This window comes from Micropterus salmoides, unplaced genomic scaffold, assembly GCF_014851395.1.
Source record: "Micropterus salmoides isolate LMB-PRFRI ecotype aquatic unplaced genomic scaffold, ASM1485139v1 Ms_hic_scaffold_13, whole genome shotgun sequence".
Lineage (NCBI taxonomy): Eukaryota > Metazoa > Chordata > Actinopteri > Centrarchiformes > Centrarchidae > Micropterus > Micropterus salmoides.
In genome coordinates, this window is record NW_024040374.1 from 35,185,194 (window position 1) to 35,199,778 (window position 14,585).

Consider the following 14,585-nt stretch of genomic DNA (forward strand, 5'->3'; position numbering starts at 1 on the left):
GTGGTTTCTCCAGTCTGATAAGAGCTGATCACCACAGGGACGTCAGCCCACTGATAGCTGTAAAGCTGCTTGTTACAGTAAGGTGGTATCACTGGGTCAAAAAGTGATGTCTGAATCATCCTCTGCAGCACCATCAAGAGAACACTGACCTCAGTTGTCAATCATATCACTCACTGCAAGTGCTTAACCTCTCTATGTCATGAGAAATGAATCAGTGAATGGTTTGTGGATTCAGTTCCCACGTAGTAAATGATGTCATGCTAAAAGACTTGGCGCTACCTGGATTTGGAAGTGAAACCCACAGAACAAGGAGTCTGACAGTCAGTACGTCCAGTCAGTCAGTCTGTCATACTGATTACCAACCATTAGAAGTATTCAGATGAACACACTTTACTAATATACTCACATACAAACAGCATCATCCTGGAAAACAATACCACTAAGTGACTCCCTGAGCATAAGGAGGTTGGGTCACCATGTTCACTTTTTCTCATTACATCCATGTTTAACAGCCTCCTCCTTCTGCTGATCTGAAAACAGCTGACAGGTATCCAGCTTCAGCCAAGGAGTGATATACCAGAGAACTGTATCTTACAACTTCATGATGAATCTTAATTCTAAATTGTAACAAAAACATTTAAAACCCCATATACATAGGCCTACATTAGAACATATTAAAAGAAATGGATCTATAACCACCAGGATAACAAAAAGTCAACTTTTGTGTTTTACTTTTATAGGGACTACTTTCCAGTGAAGAGAGTCCCTGTGGAAACTGAGATGTATTTGAGTAAACTGACCCTTTAAAAAGGCAACATCTGTAAACAATAAAGGTGTGTACAGAGACTTTCTGTTGGCTGTAACAGAGTTGATTGGTTGGTACATGCTGTACATTTTGTGCTGTGTAAAGTGTTGCACATCCACTCAGAGTAACTACAATGGAATGTCACCAAATCATCAATGGCTGCCAGGTTTCCAAATATAATTGGGCGACTATCAAAGGCCAGTAAGCCTTTAATTAGAATGTCAGATCTGCGTTCACCAGAGGGCAGAACACTGTTAAAGTACAGTATGTTATACAACACACCCATTCTTTCTCTATGTCTGCTGCCAACTGGCTGTACATCTGTCATTATTAACCAAGCTCCAACACAGGCAAACTGGTGTTGCAGACTGCCTGATACCTGTCTGTCTTTTTTTCATGAGTCATCAAGGATTTAGTGAAGCATTTCACACACTAAAGAAACTGTATGTCAGCAGGACAGCAGGTTTACATTTTGTTGAAGGAAGAGACAGATAAAGTGAAAACAGTGAGAAATCTGCAGGTCAGATGAGGTACAATTTTTATTACATGCAGGTTTGTTTCCATGGTATGGGAACTGGAATGATGATTGTTGAGTCAGTAAGGAGTGGCTATATGTGATATGTAACATAGATTTGATTTGCATGGTAGTGTTACTCCCTTTGCACATATTATGAAACATGCATGAAAACTTAGCCAAGTGGGCAACCCCAGATATTCAGGGGCCCTAAAGGCCCCAGACTCATTGTATTTTAGATGCTCTGTGGAAATTTGATTAGATGCATTTGTTTGGGATGATGTATCACTAAATCACATTATCACATGAAATGATAAGATTTGTCCTGAGTCACAACAGTGTAGGGTATGCACATCCAACTAAAAAAGATTTATTGAGTACAGCTACAACTGTTCAACATTATGTCTTCATTGGGTAATACCCTACCATCAGTTATGTACACCTCAAATTATTTACAGTATGTACAACACATAACTCAGAAATATCAACAGATATAAAAATAGACTGCAATCTAATACATTGAAATCATCTTATTATAATAATAATAAATGTAATAAATCCAAAGAAGATTTGGATATATGATGAAGAAAGAGAGGAATTTCATTTCATTAATCATATCAATAAATACAAAACATGAACAAATGTCATTGCCCATGACCAAATAATGGTAAGCATCAGAAATGAAAAAGCTCAACACAAAGAGGAAAGACAACATTGTAACAAAGGTCTAACATCAGACTCCTAGTTCAGTCCTTGAGCAGATTCAGTGTAAACTGTGTATTCAACAAGACTCCCCTTGGCTGTTTTTTTTTTTATTAAGTGAGATCAAGTAAATTTTATTTGTATATACAAAATAAGTCAACAATATTGAAGTACTCATTTGATGCTGTTAATATATTCTGTACTAATAATAATCAAATTGTGAACACTCGCATGTCTGTTCTGCAAAATGAGTATTTTTACTTTTGATACTTATTAGTATATTTTCTTGATAATACTTTTGCTTATGTAACATTTTAAGTTTAGCAGTTATACTTGTAATGAAATATCATAACATTGTGGTATAATAATCTTTATTTAAGGAAAAGATATGAATACTTATTCACACTGGAAAACACAGGCTCTGAATGACTTTTTATTTATTGAGTCACATAAACATATAATACAATCACAGTCCTGCCAGTTTACGGAGGACCAACGATTAGATGTTTTTGGCCACTGGAGCAGTCCTGGTCATGCAACTAAACAGCAACTGTTTAGGAAAGTCATTCATGTTAAGATTGGAACCAGCAACAACTCCACGCTGACACACATGATATATATATTAGGTTGGTGGATGTATACATAATAAATAATATATATATATATATATATATATATATATATATATATATATATATATATACATGCATGCACCGCAACCAAAGTAATTCATTGTTGCTCCTGAGAAAGATAGTGAAGAGCATTAATGTAGAGAATTGTTGTACATAATGCTTAGTGTATCCAGTAGTATATGAAGTTATTTATGTGTGTTTGTGTGTAAGAGGGGGTGCTTATTGTTCTCCATACCAATAGGAAAACCGGAGAGCCTAATTATCACCAGCCTTTTGTTTACCAACATGACTTGTGCCTGTTGTTTTCAAATGCGCGGCTACATAGTAAACAAAACGACAAACAACACCGTTTAAAACACGATAAGTATCGAAAAGAATGCCGCATTTTTTTGTGTGCGTAAAGGCGCACGCATAATACGCAGGGCACCTGCAGCGTCTCCCTTCCTCTTTGTGTGAAGCCTGTGTGCCCTGTTAGTATCGGTTTCATCGCTCTTTTTTAACCACGTGTTAATTGCTTATTATGTCTTCTTGTGGTGCTGGTCTAGGGGCGGTCCCTCTCTCTCTGTCCTGCCAGTTGTTGGCCAGGTTTGACGGATGGGCGGGTTCTCCACCCTGAGAAGGTTAAGTAGCTGCCCGCAGCGGAGCAGAGGGAGCATTCCGCACCAGTCCTCCTCTGACTATCTCACCACCTCTCTGTTTCTGATTCGCAGGAAAACTCGGACTTTTATACCGAGGCTAAATTTAGGGGCTGGCCGGTGTGCAGCGTCCCCATCCTGGACGTGCTTCCTTCCCCCAGCCACGCATTGGTCTGATTTGTGCTGCGAACAATATTTATAAGAAATCTGCTCATTTGAGACACACAGCTGCACATGAGTGAGGAGCTGCAGGACGACAGAAGAAGCAACGCGCTCTGTGGCTTTTTTCTGGAGACTCCGTGGTCTCTGGTGATTTCCTTTGAAACGGAGAAAGTGTATTTTCTCATTATTTAAGGAAGCTCTTTCTACTTTTTTAAAATAACGCATGGAAATGGCCTTGAGTGGGACCATTTTACCATCAATCTCTACATTTGCCAACCAAAAGCAGAAATGTTGGGAAGATGTAAGTTGCGTTGTTTATATATTTCCACATGTTTTGAGAACATATATAGTGCGATGTTTTGACTTCATCAGTCTGTCATATCAGAACACTTAAACGGCGTGTTTTTTAAACATTTTTTTAATGTTTGGACGTTTCTAGGCACTACACTTGTGGTTATAATGTATTTTGACAGTTTCTTGGTGATATTCAGCCTGCCTCGGTACTTTTTTCGAATTATTTTATCTAATGAGTTATCTAAAAATGCTGTGAAAACATTTTATGATGTGAATAATTTTGAAACAAACTATTTCTGCTCTCTCATCCTCACTCTAGAGGTGGAAGTGTGACATGAACAGCGTCGCGTCCGAAATGGACAGCAGCTGCCTAGACAGAAAAGACGAAGAGGACCTGGATAAGTTCTTGGATCTCGAGTTTATTCTCGCCAATACTGCTGTTTCTGACAGCGCGCCAGCCACCGGGACGGAGGCAGAGTCCTTTCGGATCCAGGAGACCGTGTATCACCAGCAGCAGCCGCAGCACACCGGGATGTCCCAGCAGCCGGCAAATTACACCTCTATCTCCGACATGAACAGCCCCCCACCGCCCTACAACAGCCTGATGGCGGAGCTCCTTCGTTCCGATGTAGATTCCAGCTTCCTCCCCGGCAACAGCCCCAGCATCCAGGGCAGAATCCTGATCAGCTCCACGCCTTTCCAGACCCCTCAGGATTTATTCCCCGAGCATCCGATCATTAAAGTGGAGCCCGCTTCCATGGACACATACGGGCCTGTAATGGGTCTAGTACCTCAGAGCTGCTCCAAAATTAAGCACGAGGGGAACGTGTCCTGTATGATGACATACGAGCAGCAGCCGCGGCTGGCCAACTCCCCGCAGGCCGCGGTGGGCAGCATGACGCCGCCGCTCAGCCCGGACGACCTGATGAGCTCCGAGTGCCACCAGCCCCATATGTGCAACTCCACCTCGCTGACGTTCCCCCAGGGCTTCCACACCCACCACCGCAGCGCGCCGGGGGGATTCCCTCACCCGCACAACGGAATGCAGCTTCCTTTCCCCGGGGCGCACCACCATCACCAGTTCCCCGGCATGTTCGGGGAGGACGCGGCCATGGGCATGCAGCAGCCGCCGGCGGCCGGCCAGCGTGTCCTGCTCACCCCGCCGTCCTCCCCGCTGGAAATGATGGACACCAAACCGAAGCGGGGTCGCCGTTCCTGGCCGAGGAAACGAACTGCGACACACACCTGTACTTTCACCGGCTGTGGGAAGACCTACACCAAGAGCTCCCACCTGAAGGCGCACCACAGGACGCACACAGGTAAGATCCGCATGAATGTCGCGGACGCTTTGTTTATCCATCCTGTCATTACGTCAAACGATGTCGTCACCGACTGCTGTTTTTTGTTTATAGGAGAGAAACCATACCACTGCAGCTGGGAGGGTTGCGGCTGGAAGTTCGCTCGTTCCGATGAGCTCACACGTCACTTCCGGAAACACACCGGACACCGGCCATTCCAGTGTCACCTGTGTGAACGGGCCTTCTCCCGGTCAGACCACCTCGCCCTGCACATGAAGAGGCACATGTGAGGAAAGTCCTGAACATCAAAAATGCAGACAAGTACTTCTGTGAACCTGATAAACAACTATAATAATCCTAAGAGCTACAGAAGGATGAAATGCAAATATATAGACGCAAGTTCTTCCAGGAGTAACTATAGTGGTACCATGACAGCATAAACTGCCATACCATATGATGAGGCCACTATTGACTACACTGTAATACCTATAGGTATATTATAGGAGTATTATAGGGATTTTCCATTGGGGCAAAATGAGTATGAAGGAGAGATGCCCTAAATTAAATTTTGTAAAAAAAATTTATTTAAATGTTATTTTTTAAGACAAAGGACCAACAAACCACAAAACATTGAGGAAATGCAGCCAGATATGACAGAAACAGATGCATTCTGTTTGGACAAATGTTTTGTATAGAAACTATGTAGCTGGTACTACTTTTTGTATGGAGTGCTGTTTATATAGACAGAACAAATGAAAGGAACATTCCACTCAACATGTCGGCACATGTCATTGAAGCAACATATAGCAGACAATCCTTTGAAGAGCAATGATATTTTTGTGTTTTCACCATTAGTGCCTTTTAGAACACATTATTACACATCTCACAAGTGCCACATTCTCCACTGGTTAAATGACAATCAAAGTTTTATCCTGTGTGTTATATTGTAAACAGCAAGTGAAATAAGCTTTGAGACAACGTTTTGTTCTAAAACTGCCTTTCTTTCTGTCCTCCCTGAAGGCTTGAATAGAATGTCGTGTTTATGTGTCTGTCGATGGCGTTTAAATTCAGGGTCTTGCAGTAGGATGTGTCACAGAAGTGCATGCCATCTCATTGCCACCTGATTGACAAAGGGCTACACAGTCTTTGGCAAAAGACTTGTTTGTTTGTGTCTTGAAGAAATGTATTGCCTTTCTGTACTGTAAATAGTATCTTTTTTATATAATGTAAATAGTTTATTTTAATGTACATATTAAACTAAATGAACATGATTTCTGAGTCCTCAGTGTGATTGTCGAAGATATAATGTTGGCAACTGTATAAAACCTGGTTTGATGTAAATACAGACATACACACACAAGTTCAACTTTTAAAATCTCAGATTTGGCATGTGACCCCCTAAAACAATGGTTCCCAACCTGGAAGTCTGGACCCTGAGGGAATCTGAGGGACAAGATGATTAACCACAGACACAACATAATGATGTTGTTTTTTCCTCTGAAATACTGGAGAATTTACTTTTTCAAGACTAAAAACTATTAAAATGAAACAATCTGAAAGGGGGAAATAATACTGGTTGAACTGCTCATAAACACACAGTCTGTAACGGGGGTTGTGAAAGAGTAACACATCAAAATGGTTAGGTGCCACTTCCATAGAATAAAACTGCAAACTTGCAACCACTTGTCAGATCGCATATACTTACAGGTTGGGTCCAGATCAGCCATGGCATCATTTATTTATTTTTTTTGCACACAGGAATATTAAATGGGTGTCGGGTTGTTTTGATAACATATCTCAATTCCTTTAACATTTTCATAAATCATTTCATAATGTTTTTTCTTTAGTACACTAAAGGGGATATCAATCAAACTGATGTTCATTTTAAGGATGGCTTTTATCTGTTTTTGCAAATTAACTCTTCTTTCATGTTTTATTTGAATCACTTGCCTGAGGAGGTAATATTATGCAGTAATTCACAGGAAAAAGGCAAAGAGGTAGAACAAAGTCTGAAAAAGTGTTTTTATCCCCTGCTGTCATAACCTGGTCAGAGATTTAGGGAATTTTATTTTAAGATACCAAAATGTCAGATACATTGTGGGACATTAGATATAAAAATATGAGATGAAGAATATTTTTGTTTTAATCCTGAAGGTAATGTTTTAGAGGTTTAGTACCAGGTGAGTCATCTTCTGACCAAGTGCTGTGGCAGCTGCCTATAAATACAAAAATTACATTGATGGAATTACAGGAGCTCATAGGGGAATATAGGCAAACCACAATGAGTGGGAGGGATGGAGGGGTGAAAAGTAAGGGAAATACTCTCAAATAAATTGAACAGACCCGCTCAAATAACGGAGTACAACAAAATGAGAAGAAAAATCTGCTCAAAGTGCAAAAACTTTCAGTCTGCTTGTAGGGATGAATGATGGGGAAAAGACATTACTGCATAAGGATGTTGTATTGTGTTTTTACACAATGGCACACTGTCTGTCAACACAGTCTATAATTTAACATGCAATTTTTTTATTCCAAAGAAAAGACATAATAGGAATCTCTTACTGATTCCTATGAGCCAGTGGATTTTTCACCAGGAATTTAAATAATGTCAGGTCTGTGGGCTGAATCACTATTGTGTTACATCAGAAGTCAGTGTCACAATGGATATTGAGAGGGAAGATAAAAAGAGGTTGATCATCTGTGTGCAGTCCAGTAAAGTCAAGCACTCTGTCACTTCTGAATAAAGCACTGATGGACCTCATTATGTTACCCTGCACTCTGTAAGAGGAGGTGAAAATACAGAGGAAGTAGAGAGGAGGAGGGCCTCAGCATGCTCCAGTGTTTGATGGATCGTCTCTCAGCATCTGAAAGTCCCGTTCCCCTGTATTTCATTCTTCACACAACGACTGCTGTCACTTTTCATGTGAACGCCTTCAAGGAGAGACTGTCTGAAAAGTGTGCGACACTGAGTTGTACAGTTACTCACAGTTCCCTCTACAACAGTGAGACTTTTCACCTCACCCTCAACTGTGGCCATTCAATACAGGACGAAACACCTTTGCCTTTAGATGCAGGCAAATGACACATTGCTCCTGGTTTATTTCAAGCATCCTGAGGTCTTAAATGCTGATGGGCAAAGGGAAATGAGAGAGTGGTGCTTTTCACCTAGCTACAATGTTTGAGTCTGATTTCAGGGTTTGACTGATATTTTTCTAGTTTTGGCCATCATCCCTATTGGAGATAACAACAGTGACATCATAAAGACAGGAAGTCAGATGGGTCAAGAAACAAAACAATCTGACAAGTTGGAAACAAGCCTCCAGGTTAGTCAAACCTATTTGGAAAAAAACTAAGAAAGGTGAAATTATTAGCCAAACTGCCCATTGCATACATCCCTCACATCACCATTCTATCATAATTAATGTAAATGATGGTCAAACTAGGTCAAACATGCAGGTATACCGAGTAGTTTATTTGTTTTGACTAACAAACACTGAGGTGATACTTGCTCATGAAACTCACACTTGCACTGGTGCAGCAGTCAGAAGGCCTGTGTCTATTTTTGGATGTGAAAGGCCACACATCTCGGTGTCATCTCCAGGATGGCCCCGTGCCAGCCCTGAGAAAAGAGGAACCCCCCCCTATCATTAGTACATTTACTCAAGTGAAAAATCGAACATTTTCATTTCACTTTTTCAGCTGGGTACAGGAGGGTGGCTGCCGCTGCAGAGCGTGGGAAGTTCCGACCTGAGGGGTCGGATGGTTTACATGTTGTTTCTGCGTTCTCTCAGATAAGCAGCCGTGTGTGTGTACGAAACAACTCAGTGGCTCTTGTGCACTCTGCTCTGATAGAATGGCCTTCTGCTGTATGTCAGGCTGCATTTGGATGGAAAGTGTATAAAATGATTCACAAGACATCTTGAACATTTCCATTTGCTGGAAAGGTGCAGCTTTTAATCAGTGAAACACGCTGTTATATCCAGTGCATGTGATGCTATCACAGCATTGATTTGACAATGTTGAATGACAAGAGTCATTGCATCTAAGTTACAAAAAACATTTTCACTCACTTATGAAATTGCACTTGTGATACTAAAACCTTTTTATTTTGTAATATTTTATTTTGTAATATGTGTGCAGTTGTAGAGAATAAACTTTTCTGCATGTCATTAAATTGGTGTAGTCAGTCAGTAGCTCTGGCTTGTAAAATTGCATTTAAAGAAATGTCAGTAACACCACAGTGCCAGGGAAGAAAAAGGTTGACAGTGATGTCGTCGATAATCAAGAGTAACAGGTACTCCGTTTCTGGAACGATACACTGCTGTTGAAGTTTTCAATGCTGTCAGCAGCATAAGGGGAATCTTAAGACAAACAACCCCCCCCAAAAAGCTCATAGATGAAGTGGTAAGGTTTTGGAATAGAGATCCTCATCCTCAATAATCATTACTGATGGGCAGTCACCCCAGTGAGCAGGTGAAACTGACTGCAGTTACTGTTTCTAACAGGCCGTCCACCGTATGGCAGTCTGTGCAGGAGAACATTCATACAGCTGATGGCCTCTCTCCTCCCTGACATGACACCATTGCCTAGTCTGCTCCACTGCTCCAGCTCAATTCACTTGAATAAGATGCTAAAACAGGTTAAAGGGGTTTATTTGGTTCCCAGATGAACCGTTCCACACTTTCAGTGAGGGTCACAACACTGCTCAGCTCAGCATCTCCTTCACCTCAAATCTGTAAACGTGAGGGATAAAACTCAAACATGTGACATTCCCACAGTGAGACATTCTTCCCCATTCCAAGTTAAGTGACTTTTCACTGATTCTCCCTCCTACCTCGCTCTCCAAGGATAATATTTTCAGTTAGCAAGCTCTTGTGCAACAGTTTGTCTCAGAGGAACTCCCCTCCAGAGTGTTTAACAGCATTAGTGTCCAACATAAAACACTCATAAAACCACAAGTGTGCGGAGAAAACTGATACCAGAGAGATGGGGACTAGCAGTGTTTCTCCTCAGAGTGTTCCTGTTAGTGGGATTGAAAGGCCACTGAGGATTTAGGCACGCCAAAATGTGCACTGAAAACTAACACTGATACTTTTAAAGGCTTTCTGAGGCTCATCTTCACATTTTGAGATAATATCTTGCTTATTTTAGTAAGCGGAGCCTAAAACAGAGCTTGTGATACTGTATCATGACTGCTGAAGTAAATAAGGAGATTTGAGGTAATATTCATTGGTCATTGTGAAAATATTTTCTGGTGAAATTCAGGGAAGCAATTCACTTTATCAGCTTTTTGGGAAACATCAGCCTTAGCTGGAAAAATCTTATCTGAATGGATTCCCAGAGCCACAGGTGCCCAGCACCATCTGAAAAAAATGGGAATTCTATTTATGGGAAGACGATGCCATCTACTGGGAAAGCAGCACCACTGGAAGGCAGGAAACATCTGCTGGAATACAGTGCCTGAACACCTCATCACACTTTCACTGATACAGCAAGTTCTGTATGTGTGGTTTATTTGGGTTTGGACCCGTCCTGCGGTTTTCATTTTGTCTACTCATAGGGCACTAGATTGAGGAAGGATTGAAATAAGGGAGAGGGAACACAGGCAGAGTGGAAAAGGAGAGCATGGAGAGGTATGGGGTTGGGTTTTTTCAGTTGCAGTTTACTTAATTGGAGTCACAGCCTTGTTTTGTTACATAAGTATGTTTGTAAAATAAGGACTGAAAAATTAGAAGAAAAATGCATCCCACATTTTATGTAAAGGCAAAAAAATTTAGTCTCCCACTATATTCAGTGCTGCTCAAAGGGTTTAGGCAGGTGTGTAAAAATGTAATATAATAAAAAAGGAAGAAGGCTATCCAAAATGTTACTAGTTTAGTATAATTGTTGCATCATACACCTGAAGATATGCCTACAAAATCATTGAATTTGTACAGGTGTAGCTAGAAGAACTGCTGCTGTTTTGAAGGGTGGTCACACCAAATATTGGTTTGATTTAGTTTTTTCTTCTGTTCACTCACTTTCCATTTTGTTAATTTATAGATCTATTAACATGTCTATTTTTTAAAGCATTCTTACTTTACAACATTTTTCCACACCTGCGTAAAACTTTTGCACAGTACTGTACATACTACACATCTCAGAAGAACTTCACTCATTCTTTAGAAGGGTGCTAATCTATCATTTTCTTGGCTTTCACTGAGGCACTGATCCTTTGAGACTCCAAACATGCTCTAAAGTGTAGCTTTCAACATGTGTCAAAAAGCTCTGTAAAGAAACTGAATATTGACTGTCAGAAATGATTAAAAGAGAAACTAAGCGAGACCAGATCAGAACATGAGCAAAGAGCAGGGACACACACACACACACACACTCCTGTCATTTCTCCATCCATCCTCCTCTGTGTGTCATCCCTCCCTTCAAGTGGATCACATCCACCTGGCTGTGATCACAACTGCTTTCAATCAACTCAAGCAGGAAAAACTTCCTGTGTGTGTGTGTGTGTGTGTGCGTGTGTGCAGGTGACTATCAAGTATAGTTTCAGCTCAGGTACCAAACTGGTTTTTGATACCATTCAGATTGCTAACAGACATGTTGCTTCCAGCTAGTTCTGGCTCTTCTTCATCCCGTCAGTTATAACACATTCACACATGCACAGAAACATGCTGCCCCCAGGCATGTGGTTACCATGAAAACGAAGTCCAGTTGGCATGTGTTGCATGTCCCCAAGTAAGGACCTTGAAGACGGAGGTTTACACACACACACACACGTATGAAACAAATTTTTAGGCCAGTTTAAAATTTCATCAGCAGATTCAGTGTGTTTGCCAATCTTGGTTGAATACAGGCTTCCTGCCTGTGTGGGAGGCTGGATAGTGGAGCAGGAACACGGTGCTGATGAGGCTGAAAGTGAAAGCACACATCCTCGAGAGGATAGAATAAGAAGGGAGATACCAAAGTATTGCGAGGGCAAGCCAACGATTATCCTCCAATTCTCCCTGACCCATTCACAGTTAAAAGCCAAAAGGCTTTTCATTTCCTCCTCTCCATTACCATAGGGTAAACAAAAACTTAGAAAGGAATTTCCTGTTATTGCATACGGAGACAGTTAGCAGTCGCTAACATATCAGATTGCTTGAGTTTCAGATAATATGTCCAGAAATGAGCGCTATGTTTGCACAGCATTCATTTCACACTACACAGCTGTATCCTTGAAACATAGCTGAGTGTAATTCACTGCACATTGTGGCTGTCTGGGAGGGATGGAGTTGTTACTGCAGGTTGGGTTTAAGCTCTTTGCAAGGTCTTCAGAATCTGTCAGAGAACAAGATGTCCAGATCCAGCTTGAGAGCACAATTGCTGAATCATTTCTATCAGCTATGATAGCTAGATAGATATTGTAGTCGGCATGTCACAACTAAGCCTGTAGCTACTACTGAGGGATCATCTCAGCACATGGATCCAACAGACAGGGCCTATAGAGATCAGGTAATAGAGTACAATCCGAATCATGTCAGATAATAATGTTCTTTAATGATGCATATTCTCAAACAAATATTCAAAAGAATTAGCCCATGCTTAGCTTTCAGTGCCCCGGAGGTTCTGGACAGTTGCCAGCTTTGGCAGGTTGGTAATCCAGCCTTGATGATCAAAGCTTAACCAGTCTGTAAAACTGTGATGGATGTTAACAACAGACACGTAATAATATTAATGTTTGTTTTCTTCTTCAGATACGTTTGACCTGGAGTTTGCTTACAGCCTGAATGATCTGACTGGCTGCAGCTGATAGAAATTATGTCTACTTAACTATGAAATAAACTAGAATTATCCTTTACATGTAGAGCATGTTTAGTATAGTTATCATCAGGGCTGTCGTCAAGTTCAAGCTGAGATCCTGTCAAGACCCAGTACTGACAAACAAAACAGTGGCTTGTAAATATTCCTCATACAGTTGTCTTATTGTTGTTTGTAGTGAAAAACAACTGATAGCCATCATTCAGTACAGCCCTTTGGGTTTATATAAAGTTGAAATGTTGCATTATTTGCTAAAATCAAGATTAGAAATGTTATATATACAATATTAAAAGTGTTTATTGCCCAAAAAAGAGAGATCCATTGTAAACTGGAGACCAGGATCAGACTCTGTTGGCAGCCATGGTTACCACAAACAAGCACAACCTTTACTGAGAAACCGGGTGTACTGAATTTTATGTGTACTACTTGTGAAGGTGGGAAAGCTGCTGGATTGCTTTGTGTCACCACACAGGAAGAGAAAATTGTCCAGAGCAAAAGCTTGAGTTTCTTGGAATGACAGATACAGGATTGTAGGGGCCTTGCCAAAGTCCACTGTAGGACACCTGCCACCATAAGCAGTCAGCCTTGGATTCAAACTGACACCCTGCTCACACACACACTCTGGTGTGTTGTGCTGTTTCTGTGTATTTGCAGTGGAGCAACTTTATTAGAACAGTTGTACAGCAGAATGTCCAAAATGTATAACGTGTGCTGCAACATGACATTTTTCAGTTAGGGGCACTAAATGACCAAATAGACTTTGTTTACCCTGTGTGCATTAGTGCTTTATAACCTTCCGCTGGGGAAAGAAACTGGGAGCATCACCTTTGGTAACAGGCGTTGCAGTGTCTACATGTTCTCTTGCTATACATCTAATGATATTCAGGAGGGCAAACATATCCAGCTCTCTCGACAACGTTTCCTACTGTACCACAGGAAGTGGTGTTAATTGTCAACTTTCATACAGCCTACCTCTATAAATCTGGACCTTTATTACTCACCACTACTTGTTCATTTGCACTTTGTTGAGTTAACATTAGCAGCAATATCTGTCAGTATCGAATGTCCCACATTCATTTGGAGATTCCTTTAAAAATCCTCATGAACAGTTTTCAGTCAGGGAGCTGCGGTGTTGGTGTGTGATAGAAAATGTTACAGCCTCTCTAACTTAAAGCTTTATTTCACAAGAATTTTTGTTATATTTGTTGAAATTCTCTTTCCATCCTGACAGCAGTGAATAAATAAAAATGCTCTGACACAAACATACCTGTGGCAGGACATGGCCTTGGCTGGCCTGCCTGCACTCACTGCAAACGTGTTTTTGGGGAGTGGTTTTGGAGGGAGGCCAGAAGGGAGGGGTGGGATTTTTTATGTGCAGCTTCTGGATAGAGCCATGATCTGTTTTGAGAGCAATAACAAGAAAAACAAATGTGCACATTTAAATAAACAAGTCAGTCAAAGTCACATAATGTATTTTTTTATTTTGTGGAAGCATTTTTCAGATAAAGCTGAACCAACATGGTTGCTGCAGCAACCTGCCTTTTGGCGTTTTGGCCTGTGGTGTTTCATTGTTATCATTCTTTTTTTAAAATTTGCTTTTTGAGTCTTACAACTTTATGGAAGTGCAATATTAAATTACTGCAGTGCCTCTTTACAACACGACCATAACAACAAAATAGGTAGATTGTCAACGGGTCCCAGAACATAATATGTCTGTTGGAAAGAACCAGTCCACCGTGGGCTCTTTAT

General features: G+C 41.0%; 1 protein-coding gene across 1 annotated transcript; it reads left to right on the forward strand.

Annotated features, from left to right (window-relative positions):
* Nucleotides 1-3,295: 3,295 nt before the first annotated feature.
* Nucleotides 3,296-6,313, forward strand: LOC119901321 (Krueppel-like factor 2). The gene is made up of 3 exons (XM_038716949.1): nucleotides 3,296-3,751; nucleotides 4,064-5,063; nucleotides 5,157-6,313. The coding sequence occupies exons 1-3, from the start codon at nucleotides 3,674-3,676 to the stop codon at nucleotides 5,330-5,332; spliced, it is 1,254 nt and encodes a 417-aa protein (XP_038572877.1). The 5' UTR covers nucleotides 3,296-3,673; the 3' UTR covers nucleotides 5,333-6,313.
* The last annotated feature ends 8,272 nt before the right edge of the window (nucleotides 6,314-14,585 follow it).